Source organism: Sceloporus undulatus, chromosome 2 (assembly GCF_019175285.1).
Source record: "Sceloporus undulatus isolate JIND9_A2432 ecotype Alabama chromosome 2, SceUnd_v1.1, whole genome shotgun sequence".
Lineage (NCBI taxonomy): Eukaryota > Metazoa > Chordata > Lepidosauria > Squamata > Phrynosomatidae > Sceloporus > Sceloporus undulatus.
The window spans coordinates 48,773,732-48,786,664 of NC_056523.1; the positions used below are offsets into that span (position 1 = coordinate 48,773,732).

The 12,933-nt window shown below is 42.6% G+C and overlaps 1 protein-coding gene across 4 annotated transcripts in view; it reads right to left on the bottom strand.

Moving 5' to 3' along the window:
• The window catches only part of TMCC1 (transmembrane and coiled-coil domain family 1), a 157,061-nt gene that overhangs the window by 111,283 nt on the left and 32,845 nt on the right, over positions 1-12,933 (bottom strand). The window contains exon 1 of one of the 4 annotated variants that reach the window (XM_042453218.1): positions 7,756-7,826. The exons of the other annotated variants lie outside the window; for them this stretch is intronic. Within the exon in view, the coding sequence (XP_042309152.1) occupies positions 7,756-7,794 (39 nt within the window). The 5' untranslated portion in view covers positions 7,795-7,826. Of the gene's footprint in view, positions 1-7,755; positions 7,827-12,933 lie in introns of those variants that run through there. 4 annotated transcript variants of the gene reach the window in all.

Below are 12,933 nucleotides of genomic sequence, written 5' to 3' on the forward strand. Positions count from 1 at the left end.
TGGCTGAGAAGAAGTGATTTACATGTTAATCTGTGTGTTGGTCTGTTTTTGAATGGCAAGGCCTCAGGGAGTCTATTTAATTAGTGATCCATTGTCTGCTGGGAAACCCCTGACCCTGGATGGTTTTCACTTGCCCTTGATAGGTTTTGATTTTGGTGTTTTTCAGGACTGGTAGACAGATGCTGGCAAAATGTCAGAAATAAACTCTTCCAGAACATGGCCACATGGCCCGAAAAACCCACAAAAAACGAACATGATGAATTTTGTGCCTTTTTGCTTTGCTTAAAAATACTATGTTTAATATGGACTTTGAATTTGTCTTATGGTCAACACAGCTACTCCTGCATTGACAGGCTAGTTTGCTGTTCCATCACTATGTATTACCACAGTAGGTAGTGCAGCAGAAACTTCAACCTGTAACCCAATTTGCCCTGTTGGTTTATTCTGGTGATTGTCCCAGCAAAATCTCTTTTGCATATCTCTAATCAAGTCTAAGATTTGATTATATGCAATCTAACACTTGAAATCTTTTATATTAATATTAAAAAATGTGAAAGAGAAAATGTACAATGGGCCCTCCTTGTTCACGGATTTGCCATCCGCAGATTTGAGCATCCATGGATGGCAAGCCCATGGAGGGGCGGAGGAAGAGGAGGAAGGCACAGCACCACATGCATGCAGCATGTCAGAAGAGAAGATGAGGAGGAGGAGGAGGAAGAAGCGGAGGTAGAGGTGGCGGTGGGAAGATGAGGAGGGAGGAAGAAGAGACGGCAATAGAGAGAAGGGGGAGGAGGAGGCCGCCTGGGAGACATCTCATCCCAGAGAAGGGGCTCCTCCCCAGTCACCTAAAGCCTACCATGCCTTCTCCTCCTCCAACTCTTCATCCTTCTGTCGCTCGGCAGCATGGCGAGGCCGGGAGAGTAGGAAGTGGAGCGGCAGAACCACAATTATTATTATTAACCTTTATTTATAAAGTGCTGTAAATTTACACAGCGCTGTACATACAATCTTTTAGTCAGACGGTTCCCTGCCCTCAGGCTTACAATCTAAAAAGACACGACACAAAAGGAGAAGGGAGTAGTGGATGAGGATGAAGCTGAAATGGGCTGCGAGGTCATCCAGCTGGGCCCCAGAGCACCCCCCCCCCAGGAATGGGCACTCCGGAGCGCCGCTCTCAGACCTTCCTTCAATCCAGGTTTCCTTCTAGCTATGGGATGCCCAAGGCTCACAGTTCCTGCTGCCCCAGTCAGGCCTGGGTGAGCCCCTCCAACTGCCCCAGTGGTCATGTGCTTGTCCAGGCCTGATGAGGGCAGCAGGAACCGTGAACCTTGGGCATCCCTTGGTTGGAAGGTAGAGCTGGATGGAAGGTGTGAGAGTGGTGCCCTGGAGTCCTGCTTCCTGAGGGGTGAATCTCTGGGGCCTTGCTGGATGACCTCGTGGTCCGTTTTGGCTCCATCCTTGCTGAGGTTCCAACACTCTGCTTCCTGCCCTCCAGGCCTCAGCATGCCACCAAGCGACACAAGAACAAAAAGTTGGAGGAGAAGAAGAAGAAGGCAAGGCAGGCTTTGGGTGGCTGGGGAGGCAAAGTGCCATTGTCCCCAATGGTTGTGCAACCATGTGGCCATGCCACCATTGAGGTCAATGGGACTTGAGCATCCGCGGATTTTGGCATCCGTGGGGGGATCCAGAACGGACCCCCCACATATACCAAGGGCCCACTGTATTATTCAAATCATGGTGAATCTATAAAATGAGGATAAATCTTGCAGTTTAGTTCATACAGTAGTAGATATACATTTAAACACAGAGACACACACACACAGACTGAGTATCTCTTGGCTGGAATTCCAAATTCTGAAATATTTTAAAAATCAAAACTTTTTTCATGGGTAGCTGAGGTAACAACATCTTTTGTAGTCTGATAGTTCAATGTACATGAACTTTGTTTCATGCACTGAATAATATTGTATAAAATTTCCTTCAGGCTATGTGCACAAGGTGAATATGAAACATAAATGAATTTCAATTTTCGACCTGGGTTCCAGCTCCAAATTATTGCATTACATATGTATTTGCAAATACAGGTATTCAAAAAAAAAAAAAATCCTAAAAGCCTCTGGTTCCAAGCATTTCAGAAAAGGGAGACTCAACTTATACTGAGATTTCTATCTAGGTTTGGTTTCATGATTTGATAAACTGGTGGGGAACCAGTAGGGTCTCAAATAACACAGAGGCATGCCTGTGTGCTCAACACTTCCATTTCACCCTTATATGCAAAAGCAACAGTCCGTTTCTCTTGGGGTCAAGTCATTTGACTATGTGTGAAGATTTAGCTATAACAGACAATCAGAACAGGCCATATGAACTGGCAGAAGTTCCACAGCACCCTCTTTTGGCAAAATACTGAAGTTTAAAATCTCCTATGATTTATTTCCTTCCTATGAGAACAGCCATCACTTAGGCTGAATTCCACAGCCACAGAATACTTAACCTCCTAATCACAACTAAAGCCGAAATATTTCACATCAACATTTTAACACTAGGGTTTGTTTTTTTTTTTCAGAGTGTGGGGTGGTACATGACCTTCAAATTATATTGTGGAAATTACTATTTGAAGAGAGATTACAATGTCTGTGCCGAAAATCCAATTTACATCAATTGTCCCTCTGTTTCACTGCTGTCTTGACCATTTTTTATCTCTGAAAGGCATACAGCACATATTCCCAGTCCTGTTACTTTCACCTAATGGACAGTTAAAAAAAATAAATGTGCTGAATCATAAATATGCCTCTGTTTGAAACATACTATAGAAGTATACAGTAAAGTATAAGTATAAGCAAAGCTCATTGCTTTGCTCTGAGTACATGGACAAAAAAGAGAGAGAGAGAGAGAGAGAGTTTTTCCTTTAAAGAAACACAAAAAATAGTGAATAATTGAGAGTTTCTACACCGTTTGTGTGTATATGTGCCTTCAAGTAATCTGTCAACTTAGGGGGACCCCTTGAATTTCATAGGGATTTTACAGGTAAGGAATATTCAGAGGTATGTAGGTATTAAAAAGTAGTTTAAATACTGATAACATCAAGCAGAGGAGAGACATAGAAATGCTTCTGTAGCACTTCCTCAAACCCATAATATTTTCAAAGAATAATTATTTGTATCTCAAGATAGCACAATATACTTACTACATGACATAATGGCAGCCTCCCTCAACTTGGTTCCTTTCCATATTCCCACCAATTAGTCAGGTGAAATTGATGGGATTTGTTACTTACATTAGAAATGCACTATAGAAACCATCACAATTTTAGGTACTTCTACAATGTCTGATATTGATAGAGACAAACTAACATTTCCTAACTCCTGTCTTGTATGAGTGACTGGAACCCTGGGTAGGAGAAGGCAGGAAAGTAAGTAAAAGAATGCAGATGGTGTTATAAGAAAAAAAGCAAACATCAAGCTATATAGTTCATGGGTAGATATAGTTTTCTAATTCTATCCTATCCTTTCTTACTGCTAAGAAAGAAAACAGGGGTCTACACATTCACCACTCTTTCAAACAGACACTCTTGATAGGTTTTATTGTACTCACTCATCCAATAACAGTGCATGGCACAGAAGAGATCTTTTACTACAATTTAGAAAGAGATTAATGTCATCTTGTAAAACGATCCTGCCACCCTGACACTGCCTTATCAATATGTAATTAGCCTGGCATCATCTGACAATTTCTTATCTTGTTCCAACACACAAACAATGCAATACTATATCTGTGTAAGCCATCAGCATTTAGCCTAAGCATTTTAAATGATCAAGCAGCACAAACATGTCATCCAATGTCTTGGGCTTACAACTGTATCTCTAGAAGAACACTCTTAATAGACTGAAAATTTTCACCATGGCAAGAACACAGAAGAGCACTCACACACATCTCTGAATGGGGAAATACAGTACAGTGTTAACATCTTCCTTTAGCTTTAACAGCTAGCAACTTGGACAAATTAGTATGTGACCTTTACATTGACATCAGGTCAAAGGTAATCTAAACAGGCCTAATTACATGCTTGCAGTCATGTTGCAGTTCTTTAAAAAAAATTAAACCTGTGTGTGTACTTGCAGAGGAGAGAGTGGTACATTATTTCCACTACAAATATAGTGCACTGGAAGATTTAATCCTTCCCATCAACAATACCAATGAAAAAATGCCCCACTGCTCTGCAAATGGCAGATCAATAGATATGACGACAATGGAAGCTTTTTTTCTTTATTGCCACTGAAAGGGGTAGGAATTATCACTGGAATTCCATTTGAGAAAGGAAGAGTTCTCCCCTCCCTGTATGCTGCATTCTCAATGGAAACAGCCCTCCCTCCACATGACACTGATTTAATAACAAATTCTGATGTGCTTGTGAGCCACGCTTCTCATGTAACTTGCACTTACATCCTAACGTACACTCCTCCCATCTATAGACCCATATGCTGCAAACTGCAACCATGTCATACAGGGGCATTCTGACATAATTCAATTATTGTCTTATGGGAAATAATTTCATTTGAATTTACTAGCTGGTATTCTATGGCCTGAATTCTATTGTTACTGCTAACTAGAGAAGACCCATTTAAACAATGAAATTTACCTGTGCACTGACTCACCATTTAATAATTGATTTAATGGATCTCCACTAGCTGAGACTAGCCAACAGTATTCCAGCCAATGTGTGTGTTTTTATTGAATAACTCAACCAGACGCTGAATTTAAATGTGAGCAACACTATTCCAGAAGGATCTTGACAGACTGGACTTTGTCTAGAATAGGACGGGTGGGATGGTAAACAGTCTAGAAACCAAGCCTTATGAGAAAAGGCTTGGTAAAGAGAAGACTGGGAGCTGACAATGGCTATTTTTAAAAATCTGAAGGGCTATCACGTAGAAGAGGGAGCAGAGATAAGAAAATGAACCAAGGGATTCAAATTGTCAGAAAGGAGATTCCACCTAAACATTAGGAACAACTTCCTGATGGTAAGACCTGTTCAACAATTAAATTAACTGCCCTAAAAGGCGGCGGATTCTCCTTCATCTCAGGTCAGAGATTGGATGGCCATTTTTCAGGAGCATTTTAGCCATGTATTTCTGCATGGAGGTTGGACTACACGGCTCTTACAATCCCTTCCAACTTTTTAAAATCTATATAAAAGAAAGGATTTCCAGGTGTTAAGCCTAAAGTGAATTCAAGGATACTTCCAGAAGAAATGTACTAAGAACAGTAATGATCTCAAATGTCTTTATAATACAATTGATATAATTGTATCACATACTGACTGGCTATATATAAACAGCTGTGATATTTTAAGTGGCCTTCAAAAGAAGTACTTTAAACAATAAAGCCTGAAGTCCTCGTCTCTGTAAAACAGTAAAATACAATTGTATGCCTTTTGTACATCTGCAATAAAAATTATCCAGAACCACAATTTATGAGTCTTCTCATGTAAACCTGTCAAATTTGGTAGGGATCCCTGAACTAAGTAGAAATATGCTAAAGAGCTGACAGCAACTCTCAGCTAAGGGGAAAAGAGACGGCCCCGACAGAGCTGCATCCCGCCGTCACTTTCAAGGTCAGATTGGGGCCGAAGCAACCACATGCCATGGCCTCAATCTAGCAGTTTACTGGCTCAAAAAGATGCAGCAAAATGCCACTCCTTTTCTTTGCAGTTGCCAAGGCACTTTTTCAGTGTGCGGTGTATAAATGCTCCACCAAAGGAGTGCTATGACACTGTCTGCTGTGCGGTCAGATGGGCGACATGATGCTGATGTGGGGTGACACTGAGGCGTGCGTCATCCAAACGCCACACCCCCACACCAGCTCTTCAAGCTGGTCTGTTTAGCAAACCTTTTGTAGTTCTTAGCTGAGTGACTGTTTTTGCTGTCTCCCACACCTCCAACCTCTGAAAATCAATTAACTGAAAAGGTCTCAGTGACAAATAATAATCAACTTATATTCTTCAAAAGGGAATGACAGTCTTCCTGAATATACTGCGGACTGCCTGTTAAGGCCCTGCTAAAGCCAAAGAGAGTGTTCCTTTTATGCTAAAAATTGCCTTTTTTTGTTTTTAAAAGCACTTATGAAAAGAAAGAAAAGAGCCAATGTGGTGTAGTGGATGGACTGAGGCTAGGACTCAAGAAGACCAGGGTTTGAATCCCTGCTCAGCTGCAGAAATGCACTGGGTGACCTCAGGGGCATCACTAGGGAGGTGCTGGGGGGGGGGGGAAACCAGTACAGGTGACACCCTAAGAGCATTCACTGCTCTCTGAACATCTGCCTTTTGGTAGAAGCAGACTGTGGCATTCACTTGTATCTCTTCAAAACTCTGAAGAGATAGTGTGAGTGGGGTGAAGCTCAGCGGAAGGAGAAAGGAAAGGTCCGAGGTTTTAAAATAAACTTTAACTTTATATTTATTTATTTTTTTAAAAAATGAATTTGTAACCATTTCAAAAATTTCTTTAAAAACATCACATCTTACCACATGTTCATGTTAACCACATGAAACTAAATACATGTAAATAAATTTAGGCTATGTGTATATTGTAACTTAAAGGTATAATTTTGCTAATTGTTTATGTCAGAACTATTACCATTACATTCAGTGATATATGGGAATTATGGTTTATGAGTAACATTAGTACAAAAACCATTACTAAGAATTCTGTATGGAATGGGAGGAGGTCAATAGTGGGGTGACACCATTGACCTCCTCGCACTGGGTGACGCCAACCCTAGTGACACCACCGGGTGGCCCTGAGAAAGTCATGCCTTCTCCACCTAAGAGGAAGGCAGTGGCAAACGTCCTCTGAATAAATTTTGCCAAGAAAACCCTAAGAGAGGATTACCATAAGTCAGAGTCAACTTCAAGACAGATAAACTACAACAAAAGGAAATGCACTGTCTCTTATTTTCCTGATCACTACTACCATCCCATTCCCAAAACTGAAGCAGTTCACCATGCAAACTTGCTGCTGCCTCATTACAATGCTTGCCAGTCCCATAGCAAAAAATATGGAGCTCCATGGGAAATAGGGATCTCTACCACAGCCCTAGTCCATGTGTATTTCCTTGGAAGTGCATCTCACTGACCTCCAATAGTGCATAGGATACAACCTTAGTCTGTTTAGCAGAGGTTTACTTAATATATTAAAAGTAGTAACAAAAGATTTACCAACACTATAAAACAAAACATGGTCACAGTAACATGTGAAGGAAACTGTAGTTGCCCAATACAGTATTTTAAAAAGTGTGCTAGCTACCCCTCCCCTTGCAAAGGGTATCTGACTTAGGTAATGCACAGGAATGTACCACTGTTAGAAATGACAGCCAAAAGTTTAACAGTACCAAAAGATCTTTATATTACAAATAGCAAAGCACTAGGGGGGCATTATTAGGAGTAAATTCACATCAACGTAATCCTTTCATCTGGAATTCTGCAAGCCTGTTTACTTAACAGAATCCAGCAATCACTACCAATGTTGAAATGGTAAGTTGTTTTGTGTGTTTTTTTTTGACAAAAAACTACTGAATAGGTCATTTCAATTAATTAGAACATAAAACAATTCAAACATATGCAGTCAATATCATAAAACTAACATGTTCTTCATTTTCCATTACTGGAAACAGCTTTCTCCTAATAATTTTGATTCAGATACCGTTTTTAAGTGTTCTCTTATCACCATTTTAACACACATTTTCACTATTCTCTTTACTTACTTCACCCTCAGATCCTTGGCTATCCCATTCATCATCCATGTCTCTTCTATTAAGAGGTTCAGTTTTCTGATGATCACTATGTCAGAAAAAATTACCCATTTAAATATTTTGTATAGTGCCAAAATTGTACAGCAACAAGCAATCCTACAACCCCTGAAGATCAAGGATAAGAGTGCTAAGCACTCATTCACTTTTCAATCAATAAAGGCCTGTACATTAGTACCATGTCCTTATCTAATACAATATATTACTGTGCTGAAACATAAAAGGAATTCCTAAAAAAGAAAAAAAAAAGAAGACACTACTTCAATCTGCCGATTTGTGGATCATTACTGCAAATCTACATGCTAATTTGTACACTATAAGCATGATATTTTCAAGATGAGATATGGCCATAAAATATCCCTGATTTATAACTACCTGTAGCTGGTGCAGAGATATCCTATTTCTTCAAGCAAAATGATACAAGCATACCTCCAGTTAACAAAGCCTCCAACAAAGAAACTCCTTTTTACCAAGTCTTTTCATGGCAACCCACCTCCCTTTTCCTCCTTGTTCTCTGTCCAGCTACAAGTTTCTTAGTAGCATTGAGAGGATGGTGAAGGAGAGCTAAAGAACCATAGGCTTTCAGTGTTGTTTTGCAGCAGTATTTCTGCAGCAAACAATGAAATAAAGCTTTAGATGGGAAAGAATGGGATTCTACTTTTTAGCTGAACCTATCACAGCCATACGTTCTGATCTGCAACAGGCAAGTTATGCAGCTACCCCCAGAATCCTTTACTAAGCATGTGTGAACACTTGAAACAGAGATAAAAAGGGAAAGCAAGTAAGTTTGCTTCACCAGCTACTCTCACCTCAGTATAATAAAAAAGCATGGATCTATAAAGATGTATCCACATTGCAGAAATAAAGCAGTTTGACACCACTTTAACTGTGGTTCCATCCTGAGAATTGTAGTTTGGTGAGGTGTTCAGCCTGGTCTGGCAAGAGCTCTGGTGCCTCACCAAACTGAATATCCCAGGATTTTGTAGAATAGGATCATGATAGTTAAAGGTTTTACTTTTGCAGCATGGATACACCCTAAGCCCAGCCAATAAGAAAGTGGAGTCAGGTGAAAGAAATAATAATGCCTAAAGAAGAATTCAAGTGTTCTCTAAAAGTTTCAAAATATTTTCTATTTACTTATGCAAGCTTACTGACCTGGCTGTTTCATTTCACATGTGTCTATTGTTAGTTTTGATTTGAAGAAAAAATCATTTTAAACATGCTCTACTCCTTTTTCCTTTTTTAGGTACAGGAACCTAACTCTATTCTTTCTGTGCTATTTCTTCCCCAGGTACCAAAGTTTCTGTGTAAGATGTAATGCCCAGGAACATATTCACTTAATTAACCCAGGTATACCTGTATTTCCTTTCAAGCAGAAATAAAATCCATTATGCCATTTTTAATATTTAAGATTCCTTATCAAGCCTTCTATAGTTAAACTTACCACAATTACTCCATGGAAAGCAAGTTGTTTAGGAATTACTGAGCTTCTTTTTTCATCACAAACTGAAAGAATCCTCAGAAACTGTGATGTAGTAAGAGTATTCTACAAATGGATTCCACCTATTCCACTTTTTAAAGTGACCATTACCTCCTATTGGTCTTACACACCCGCTGCAGGAAATGCTCTTCCAGAACTTATGTTAAAAAAATAAACAGTGCTGTGTATAAAAGAGAGCAATTAAAATTGACAACAAAAACATTATACATATCCAAACCCAAGAAAACAGGAAAAAAGCTAGGAAAAAACTAAGAGAAAAAAAAAGAAAGAGAGAAAAGGAAAAGGAAAGGAAAGGAAAGGGGGGGGGAACCTGGGGGGAAAACCCTCTTTATCCTCCCTCCCTCCACTTCTCCCATTCCCTACTCCCCCCCACACAAACTAACAGAGGGAAAAGAAAAGAAAAAAAAAGAGGCTTCCCACATAATCTCTAGTTGTACTCCTATTAAATAATGCTACTCCTCTTTCTTTACTAGGTGTATTCTTATAAAGTCTACCTATTTTCTAAATATAGAATATATTAGTATAGAATCTAAATTTAAATGTGTTACATTTACTACATTCCATTTGTTAACCATTCTGTCATAATACAAAAAAGACAACGGAAATTTTAAAATTAAATCTAACACACAACTTCATTTTCTAACTCTTGAACCCTAACATACTTGTTTCTCCTTGTCTGTTTTACTAAATCTATGAATGGTTTCCATATTTTCAAATATACTTCTATAAGTTTTCCTCTTAATAAATTATAAAATTGACAACAAAACACCTGATTCAAAAAGCTCCATAAAGCTAAACTCAAAACACTGGAGTATCACCTGAAACCATGAACTACTCAGATTTCTGTTGCCTGTCAGCAAATTCAATGATGCAATAGAAATCAAGTGGGGGAAAGTGGATGGGAGTCAGGACTAGATATGTATCAGAGTATACTTTAGGTTGTATACATAAAGAAAACAGGGGATATGTTTTATACTAATTACAACATATGTCACACAAGTATAATATGTAGTTAGGAACTTATCATGGGCAACACAAATAGGAAAGTGGACTTCTGCCTGCCAGACTTCCATTGCCTTTTAGCACCATGCTCCCACTTTCTTGAGGCAGCTGCTAGCAATCTTGCCAGTTCTACTCATCCCTTCCCCAGACCTTTTGGGTAGCAGGTGGGAGAAGGGGATATAAACTGATTGAGTGAGGGCACCAAGGAGTGTCAGCAAGGGCAGGAAAAACAGTGCTATTTCTGCTTGTCAGACCTACATCCTCTTTCAGGACCAAGTCCCCCAGGTTAATGAGTCAGCTGTGGACAATCCAGTCAGTTCCATCTGCTCCCTCCCCAAAATTTTGGCCAGTTTATGGGCGACAGGACTACATGCTGACTGGCTCAGGTAACCAGCTTGCTCCCAAGGAGGCTAGTAACAAAGGGAGTTGTTCTTTTGTGGAAGCCACTAGAGTGAGGACTGGTCTTCTTGCTCAAGTAGAGGGAGGAGATTGTTTGCATTTCACTCCATGTGCTAAAGCTAGTCTTTTTAAGGGCGTAGTCTCATGATGGCGAACCCGTGGCACGTGTGCCATGGGTGGCACACGGCGCGGTTTCGCCAGGCACAGGGGGCGAGGGAGAAGGCGGAATGGGCGCGTGCCCGTTGCGCCTCCTCCCTGCCATTTTCGGGCCTCCCGCTGTCTCTCTGAGACAGTGGGAAGCCAGAAAATGGCGCCTGGGAGGAGGAGACAGAGGCGCGTGCACGTCTGTCTCCTCCTCCCAACCCTCTTCCCTCCTGGCTTGCCTTGGCTCGCCGGGAAAGGGCTACGCAGAGCCCTTTCCCGGCTAGCGAAGGCCAAGGAGGACGCATGCCCAGCCTCTTCCTCCTCCTCCCGGCTTGCCGTCCTCCTCCTCCTTCCCGGCCCGGGAAGGGGCGTGGGGGCCGCTTAGCATCGCAGCGATCGCCGCGGTGCCAAGGGGCCTCCTCCTCCTCCCGGCTTGCCTTGGCTCGCCAGGAAAGGGCTCTGTAGGGCCCTTTCCCGGCGAGCGAAGGCCGAGGAGGAGGCGGCTAGGACACGTCCCAGCCGCCTCCTCCTCTTCCTTGCGAGCGAAGGAAGGGCGAGGGCCCTTTTGCCGGCCTCTGGCGGCCCCAAGAGGGACCCTCAGAGGCCGGCAAAGGCCGGAGGACAGCGTGTCGGCCTCTGACGGCCCCAGGAAGGACCCTCAGGGGCCGGCAAATGCCGGGGGAGGAGCCAGAGGCTCCCTCCCTCTGAAAAGGGGGTGGAAGCCACGCCCCCTGGAGGGTGGAAGCCCCGCCTGGTACCCAGCCCCCATCCTGGGGGTTGAAGCCCCGCCCCCGGCACGCGACCTTAAAAAGGTTCGCCATCACTGGCCTAGTCTGTTGGTAATAAGGAAGAATGTTTAATTGAGGAGGGGGAATAACCTATGGAATAGCTATCGTAAGAGGCAGACAGAGATAAGGAATGGAGAGACAGCCTCATAATTGTGGGAAAAAGAATCACAGGGTGTTAGTTGCCCCTGCCCCCAGTTAAAATAACCCGGATAGCCTTGCCAATAGGTATCCTGTGTTGAAAGCACTGGTACTGGATGCCAGGTCATGTGAATGGCACACCAACAATAATCCAGGACTTTATTTGACTGAGCACATTAGCCTGATGTACATTACACAGCACTGGTTGGATTAAGCAATGTGAGACCTGGAGAATGGACAGATGATGTTATAGTAGTCTTTTGTGATTTCATCCTCACTAGTAGCTCTCTCACACTCCCTAGGTGTGTATATAAGTAAAGATGGGTGAAAACAGAGATTCTGCTAGTGTACTATGCTACTGTCTCCCTTTCTGAGCTGATACTAGTGTTGTTACTGGAGTCCCCCCATCTTGTGCTGAGTGATCTCAACATCCATGCTGAGAGGAGTCTCTCAGGAGGAGTTCAGGACCATGGCGGGTTACAGACCACCATTTAGGACGCACTCCACGCGTCCTAGGGTTAGGAAGGGACGTTCTAGGGTTAGGAAGGGTTGCCCCTTCCTAACCGGCCCCGTTCCCAACACGCACGGAGCGCGTCCTAAATGGCAGCGCCCATCCACATGGGCGCTGCCATTTTTACATTTTGGACGCACAGCGTCCAGATGTGGCACACCGGAAGTGACGCCGTGAGTGTGCACCTCATGCTTCGCACACCACTTCTAGGGGCCAAAAAGGAGCGCCATTTCGGCGCTCCTTTTTCGCTGTGGCCAGAAGCCTCGCGGTCTGGCCGCTGGGGCTTCCCGCTGCAGCTAATGGCGGCGGCGGCGGCAGGCCACCCGCTTTAGGGCAGTCTGTAACGCACCTATGTCAGCTATAAATTCTGTCACTGCAATCTGATCCCATTGATGCTACAGGCAGCACTCTTGACCTAATTTTCTCTGCTGAGCAGGATGACAGTGATCTTTGTGTGGAGGAACTTTCTATAGTTTCATTATCATGGACAAGTCATTATTTACTGGGGTTCAGACTCACTGGAACTCTGAGCCTTTGCAGGGGTAATCAGTCAAGATGGTCCTCTCCAAGAGGCTGATGGATCCAACAGTTTCCTAAAGGTTCTTGGGGAGCTTTCTGTCGGTCTGGCAAACAGTTCGGCTGAAGCTCTG